This window comes from Eumetopias jubatus, unplaced genomic scaffold, assembly GCF_037043125.1.
Source record: "Eumetopias jubatus isolate StellerSeaLion01/CBP00866 unplaced genomic scaffold, mEumJub1_p1.0 scaffold_8, whole genome shotgun sequence".
Taxonomy (NCBI): Eukaryota; Metazoa; Chordata; class Mammalia; order Carnivora; family Otariidae; genus Eumetopias; species Eumetopias jubatus.
In genome coordinates this window covers 122,109,433-122,117,519 of record NW_028274814.1, presented here as the reverse complement: position 1 = coordinate 122,117,519, position 8,087 = coordinate 122,109,433, and the positions used below count along the sequence as shown (strand labels likewise).

The following is an 8,087-nucleotide window of genomic DNA, read 5'->3' as shown; positions in this document are numbered from 1 at the left end:
TCAAAACCACCATGAGATACCACCTCACACCAGTCAGAATGGTTAAAAACAAGTCAGGAAATGACAGTTGTTGGTGAGGATGCAGAGAAAGGGGAACCCTCTTACACTGTTGGTGGGAATGCATGCTGGTGCAGCCACTCTGGAAAACAGTATGGAGATTCCTCAAGAAGCTAAAAATAGAGCTATCCTATGACCCAGCAATTCCACTATTAGGTGTTTACACCAGAGATACAAATGTAGTGATCCAAAGGGGCCCCTGTACTCCAATGTTTATAGCAGCAATGTCCACAATAGCCAAACTATGGAAAGAACCCAGATGTCCATCGACAGATGAATGGATAAAGAAGATGTGGTATATATACACAATGGAATACTACTCAGCCATCAAAAAATGAAATCTTGCCATTTGCAACAATGTGGATGGAACTAGAGGGTATTATGCTAAGTGAAATATTTCGATCAGAGCAAGACAATTATCATATGATCTCACTCATATGTGGAATTTAAGAAATAAAACAGGATCATAAGGGAAGAGAGGAAAAAATAAACAAGATGAAATCAGAGAGGGAGACAAACCAATAAGAGACTCTTAATCATAGGAAACAAACTGAGGGTTACTAGAGGTGAGGAGGGTGGGGGGATGGGGTAACTGGGTGATGGACATTAAGGAGGGCACGTGATATAATGAGCACTGGGTATTATATAAGACTGATGAATCACTGACCTCTACCTCTGAAACCAATAATATATTATATGTTAATTAATTGAATTTAAATTTAAAAAATCATGTTCTTAAAATTTTGGGAAATTTTCTTGAATTTTCCTTTGATAATTTCCTTTCCTCTATTCTCTCTCTAGAATTCCTATAGTCATGTTTTAGACTCCCAAGATTGAACTTCTAAATTCTTTTAGCTATTTTTCATCACTCTGTACTTTTGTTCTGCTTTATAGAAGGTTTCTTCAATTTTATTTTCTGACCTTTTGCTAATTGTTAATTTCTCCTTCTGTATTTTTTGATTTCCAAAAGCACCTTCTTATCCTCTGTGAAATTAATAGCAAACTCTTTGCATTTCACAACATGCAGAATTTTCCTTGTTTTCTCAGAAATAACTCTAGATTTGTAGGGTTTCCCTTTGCTTCATGCATTGACTCTGTTTTTTTAATGTGTCTTTTTTTATTTTAAAGAATTTATTTATTTGAGAGAGAGAGAAAGAGCAGGAGCAGGGGAGAGGGGCAGAAGGAGAGGGAGAAGCAGACTCCCTGCTGAGCAGGGAGCCTGATTCGGGGCTCCATCCCAGGACTCTGGGATCATGATGTAAGCCGAAGGCAGACACTTAACCTGAGCTGAAGGCAGACACTTAACCTGACTGAGCCACCCAGGTACCCTGTAATATTTCTTTTCTAGTTTGTTTTTGTCTCTGTCTTTCATGCAAAAGGTTTTTCTCTAATGGATAGTGATCCCTGACTATCCATTCATATTAAGGAGAGAGGCAATAGAAGCCAGCAGGAAAGTGTGTGTGGAGGCTGGGCTCATTAGTGGAAGAGCCTCAGTTTAGGATGGTCAGGTGGGGGCCCTGCTTTTTTATAGAACCCCTAAATGCCAGCATTCTCTTGGGCTGCTTGGTTTCTTCAGAAAGAAATCCTCTCCGGTCCTGCCTGAGAAAGTATACAATTTGGGAGTCCTCATGCTGGGAGCCTAGTAGGAAAAGGACAGGGAGGGAGGGTGTCTCACCATTCAGTAGACAAACTTTCTCTAATCTCTTGTCTTCTAGGAAAATGCCTCACTCTAGTGCTTAACTGTGGCAGGTGTCCTTAGCCAGAGTTTTTGTTTGGTTTTTTTTTACTTTAACCTCTCCAGAAGGTATCTGTAGTTTTCCACCAGGAAAAAAGAGAGACACTTACCTGACTGCCAGTCGCAAAGCACTCCTTATATGAGTCCGCTGGTTTTTCATTCTACCGCATACTCTATAAGTATAGGGCCCCTCTGATTTCTGACTTTTCCCAGGGGTATTATTGTACAAATTGCTTTGTCAGCTTCCTTTCCTTAGGGTATTTCACAAGTGAGGAAAGCTGAAACCTCTGTCACTTTCCACTTGTCTGTCTACATTCATTCTTCCCAAACTGTGGCAGACTTTTTATTGGCGATCATCTCGTCTTGCCTTCTCTCTGTCCTTATGTGCTGACACCTTTTTTTACTCCTTTGATGCCACGTTAGTGGTGATTTAGGAGGTACTGGGGTATGCACAAAGAATATATTCTAGTACATGGTTTTCCTTCTTTGTGTGTAACTTTCTTTATCCAAAAGAAGACTTGTGATTATTTGCAATAAAAGATACATATGCAGGAAAGGTTGAAACTTGGGGAAAACAACAAAAATTAAGTAGCAAAAGGAGGGAAATATCTCTACTAGGCTAAGGGTCTGGGCTATGATAGTACAAAAGTTGGCCTTACTAAGCTGCTATGGCAGTTTTGCTAGAAGGAGAAATATGATGAGTTTCATAGCCCTTATTATTTAGCAGGAAGCATACAAGAACATCAGATAAAACTCCTCCTACTAAATTTATTGGGTTGGTTGATCCCATTACTTAAGAAAAGTACCTAGTACTACAACTCAGAATTGATTACAATGAGTTGGTTAGAGTGAGACCCAGATAAGAAAGAAACAAAGGAAGATATGTGTGGGGGTATAGATGCTGAGTACTGATTCATATACATCTTTCCCAACTCAAGCCATGTGACGAAATGGCAATTGTACTGACCTGAAATTTCCAACTTTACTCAATGTTCCTAAGTGGAAGGATGTTAAGTACTCTGTAGAGGAAGACTAGTGTGCTTTTATCTTCCTTTGCCAATTCAGAAGGATATTCTTAGAGTCCCCCAGTAACTGTGATTGTGATTTCAAGGTAAAGAATAGGCAGACAGTAGAAAATTATGTTGGTAGTACACTTGCCTTTACTTTTGCTTTCAAAAACAAGAGGAAACCGCCCATAGGTAAGTATATGAGTAAATCTAGATTCAGGATCCAATAAGATCACTCTCAGATTTCCAAATTTTACTTTTAGAAATTTGGGGGGAAATTCTGGATGCCAACAAGCATTGTAAAGTAGGATCAATACAGTAGGTTTAGCATATTTTTTAGGCAACAAACTGCTAGGTTCTGGGGGTTTACCAAGATGGGCAAGCACAGTCCCTTTTCCCAAGGAGCTTATCTTCCACCCACAGGAGATAATAAAATGACAGACATTTAATAGAGGAGACACCTTGCAGAGCTTACCATCCTCTTACGTGGAGAACTAATTCCCCTTCCCTACCCTCAGGGTGGATCTGTGCAGCCCACAATGAGAACCCTGCCCTTCTGGCCAGGGATGATTGGATTAGAGGTCTGGGGACATGTAACCAAAGCTGTACCAAACGGATTTCTTCTCCCAGTGATTGAGAATTAGTATATGTGCTGCTGAAGGGAGCACCCAGTGATTTGAGAATTGGAATTCAAAGGTGCTAATGGGTTTCTGTGGTCCACTGAATCAAGGGCATTTTTGACCATGCCGCTGTGCCAATGCAGAGAACACATTTGGAGAAAGAGAGGGGGAAAATGAAGCAGGCACGTAGAATGGCTTTCCATTTGCTGCTTTTGGGCTCGTGGAATCCATAAGATAATTCCTGCATTAAGAGCCTTCATCAAAACAACTGCAATACTGTACCACCATGAAGGCCAACAGATGAGCATAAACATGCTAAGAGGACTAAGGTAGGTGAGAGAGTACAGCTGGTTGTAAAGCAGGTGGGATTAGGAGATGCTGTTTCCTGGTGAGTTTGAGTACCAGGCAGTGAGAACAGGAGAAAATGCTGTCTCTGTCCAAGAGAGTCATAAATGCAAAGATAGTAAATATTACACAGCTGGGACTTAATTTCAAGCCATATATTTGTTTAAAGGATTGAATTGCTTGGATTTAGCTTCTGTTTCCTTCTTTAGTTCCCTTTGAAAATGTTACATAAATAATGCCACCTCACAAAAAATAAAATCTGAGATAGCTTTCTTCCTTCACATACTGGGTTGGGCTAAATGCATTCTGTGGATTGCTTACCAAGGATCACCTCGTAAATTATAAAGATGTATGACAATGAACAAGGGTGGCCTAAAATAGACCTATGCCAGGGTACTTTTGACTGGAGGGCCTATTTTACAGGAAAAACCTGGGAGTCACATTGCTTTGCAAGGCTGACTCATGTATTTTTAGTAATATTTCAAGACAAGCCACTTAAAATATGTCCTGGGGACTGGAAATGATCTTGTTTTCCATATGCTTTCAAGTGTCTTCATTTAAGTGTACATATTTATGCCTACACTTAACATCTATCTACATTTGAACTCTACAAAATATGTGATTCGAAGAACAAATTCTGAGATCAGACCTGGAATAAAAATCTTAATTGCCACCATTTCCTTTGGCAAGTGTTTTTATCTTCCTATGCCAGTTCTCTCATTTGAAAAATAGAGATGACTCCTACTTCAAGGGTAATTGGAAGAATCACACTAGTTAATGTTCAAGGTGCCAAGCATGTTCTATGTCACATGATAAGACTCCTTAAATAGTAGGTATTACTAATACTACAGAAACTGTCATGTTTAGGAGAGACTGTTGGGGATCAGAAATGTTTATTGAATGAAAAGGCAGTCCCCAATAGCACAGATTTCTTCCTCTACTTTGTAATCGCTTACCTGCCTAAGGACTGGAACCTCAACTCACTGCACACTGTCACCAGAATCGCCCATTAATTTATCAAATAAGGCAATCTAAAAACTCTAGGTGTATCTTCCCCTAAGGACCTGGACTGTTGAACAGGAAAGCTGAAAGTACAAGCGTGACAATTACCCTTCGACCCACACTCCCCCATAGGTCGCCTGCTTATGTAATTAAATGGTGCGTCTCCGCAGGTGCCAATTGGTAACCTTTAGGCGGGAGAGCTCCTTGTGGATTCGCGGCCGGACGCAGCTGGAGGCTCCAGATCTCCCAGGTGTCCGCGGCGCTCCGCGATCCCCGCCACCCCGAGTCCGGCACCAGGTGAGGGGGGGTTAACGTGGCGGAGGAGCTCCCCGAAGTCCCAGTTAGAGGAGCTGGGCTGGCTGCGGTGGGCGCAGAGGCCACTGACGGCGCCTTCCCGCCTTCCCACCTTCGCGGAGCCGCTCGGGGCCGCTTGGGGCCGGTGAGGGGACGGATACCTGGAAGACGCGTCCAATCCCCGCGGGCGCCACGCCCGCCGCGCCGGCGGCGCCGGGAATAAGAACAGAGCGCCGAGCCGCAAAGGTAAAGCTCGGGCTCGGGCAGAGCGTCGCGGGGCCACAGTTTGTACGCAGGGCCAAGGAGACCGAGCGACCATGGACGCGACGCGGGGCATCGGCACCTTCGTGGTGTGGGACTACGTGGTGTTCGCGGGGATGCTGCTCATCTCGGCTGTCATCGGCATCTACTACGCCTTCGCGGGGGGTGGCCAGCAGACCTCCAAGGACTTCTTGATGGGCGGCCGCAGAATGACTGCCGTGCCGGTGGCCCTGTCCCTCACCGCCAGCTTCATGTCGGCCGTCACCGTCCTGGGCACCCCCTCGGAGGTCTACCGTTTTGGGGCCATATTCAGCATCTTTGCCATCACCTACTTCTTTGTGGTGGCCATCAGCGCGGAGGTCTTCCTCCCCGTGTTCTACAAACTGGGAATTACCAGCACCTACGAGGTAAAGGGCGGGGGTGGGGGGTGGGTGGAAGGGACAGGGCTTTTCAAGATCTTGGAGGGATTTTCCTGGGGGCAGAATCACCCCCATGTTGAAATCTCTACCTGTCCATGTCCATCACCTCCCCTGCCTCGCCCCCCTTTTGGGGAGAGGTGTCCGGTGAAGGCAACAGAATCTTGGGGCTTACTCTCACGAGCTCACTGAAAAAGAGAGGCTTCCGAAGTAAACGGAATGATTTGGACTAGTGCTCACAAAGGCCCTTTCTGCTTTAATATCTTTGATTCGGAGTCAAGGGGAAAGATTTTAATACTTTTTATCTGGGGGAGGGCAAGTTGTTCAAGTCTCAGACCCTCCTCCTTGAAAGGAATCCTCTGTCCCAGGTCCCCAGGCACCATTCACTCTTCCAGGATAGTTGGAGAAGAATTTGCACTCTCCCCTCCGTGCTCCACACACACACACACACACACACACGCACACACACACACACACATTCCCTGGAGAGGCAGATTCCCAAATGGTTGAGGTGCTGTAACTCTAGTCTCAGTCCCTGCATTTGAGACCAGATTCTACCATTTACTAGCTGGGTAACCTTGGGTGATTCAGTTAACCTTTGTGCCTGTTTTTTCACTCAAAATGAAAGTGATATCAACTACCTCATCCAGTTGTTGGGAGGATTAAATGAGATGATTCAAGTGTAGCATTCAGAATAGTGTCTGGAGCAGGATAGTGCTGGATAGACGCTGACCCTAAGGATTTGTGGTGGTAGTGGCAGAGGTGGTTTGTTTGGGGTCACTAGGAAGATTTGGCTGCAAGGTTCTTAAACAGGCCTACCTTCTCTATGTGGAAAGATGATTAAGGAAAATGATCTTTCCTGTTGCATAGCTCCACTGGTTATAGATTTTCTTCAGTTGTCTGCAGGAAAGGGCTTTGCAAAGATGTGGAATGTTTGGTTTAGGTTAAAGAGCTGTTGAATGGGAGTGCAGTGTGGGGATGGGGGAATAAAAGCTCAGGGGAGTGGGGGGCCTGTTCAGTGCCCTCACTGGTCTCCTTTCCCCAGGTACTAACCCCTGAGCAACATGGACAAACCGGGCAAAGTTTCCTCTCTCACAGGGCATGATTCAGAGGGTGCTGACACTCATTCTCAGCAACCACCTCAGTCCTTGAGTTTAGGTACTGTGTGCTCTACTTCAGAGCCACTGGAAAGGTGGTTTCCTAGTGAGGCTGGTTCAACTGGTGCCGGCTACAGGGCCTCAATGGTACAAGTGTTGGTGACAGATGCCTGGGCTATAGTGACGCCATCCAGGGCGAGGCACCCCTGGGGCAGCAGTGCCTTCCACTCACTCTGGCCATTGTGTTTGGGAGAGTTCAGTCATCATCCCAGAAGTGAGCAGGATGGAATTTCTCTGTTTTGCTCAAGGGTAACAAACTGGCTGTCCCAGGTCAAACTCTGTTTTCTGTCTTTTTTTTTTTTTTTTTTGATCCTTATGGTGTTTTGAAAGAAAATTAATTTAGTTAGCATTTATGATGTTGAGAAGTCAAATGAAATTCCAGATTCTAGCTTCTTTTGAAAAATTAGAAGCCTGGGGGTGCGTGAGTGGCTCAGTCAGTTAAGCAGTTAAGCGTCTGCCTTTGTCTCAGGACACGATCCCAGGGTCCTGGGATCGAGCCCCATGTCGGGCTCCCTGCTCAGAGGGGAGCCTGCTTCTCCCTCTCCCTCTGCTGCTCTCTCTGCTTGTGCTCTCTCCCTCTCTCTCTGTCAAAAAAATAAATAAAATCTTAAAAAGAAATAACAACAACAAAAATTTATAAGATTGGTGACACCAGGCTCACAGTCCCTGTGGTGCAGGAACTCCAGTTATAAGGCCGTTGCTCTCACCCCCTATTAATTTCTGTATTGAGGCCTCATCATTGTAGGTGCATGGTTACTTTCTTATGATAGAGAAATCTTTATCTGCATTTTTGTCTTCCTCAAAAATGCAAAAGAGAAAATGGACAGGGGTGAAGGGAGTACTTGGTTTTGAGAGAGATGTGAGAGGACATATTTCTTAGAGGATATGAAGAATATTCCAACGTTTTAATATATGAACACCTGGCTGATCCACTGGTGTATGTTACCTGATGAGCCCTTAGGCAGTTTGAGTCCGTGAGCTCTGATCTGTAGTTAACCAATTCCAGAATTCAGAAAGGGTTTCAAGAACCTGGCAAGAAGACTTCAGTCCCCGGAGAGGAATGCTCCTCTTAATAAGCACTGACCCATTCCTCCTTGGGGGCAGCAACATTAACTCAACCAGAAACAGATTTCCCACACATTTCCCGCAATAGAGGCTGTTAGCAGGGTTCCAGCTAAAAATGGCAAAAAGTT

The 8,087-nt window shown here is 44.6% G+C and overlaps 1 protein-coding gene across 1 annotated transcript in view; it reads left to right on the top strand.

Moving 5' to 3' along the window:
- The first annotated feature begins 5,377 nt into the window (after positions 1-5,377).
- SLC5A8 (solute carrier family 5 member 8) overlaps positions 5,378-8,087 on the top strand; it is a 67,144-nt gene continuing 64,434 nt past the window's right edge. Inside the window, exon 1 of the mRNA XM_028121711.1 lies at positions 5,378-5,728. Within this exon, the coding sequence (XP_027977512.1) occupies positions 5,378-5,728 (351 nt within the window). The remainder of the gene's footprint in view (positions 5,729-8,087) is intronic.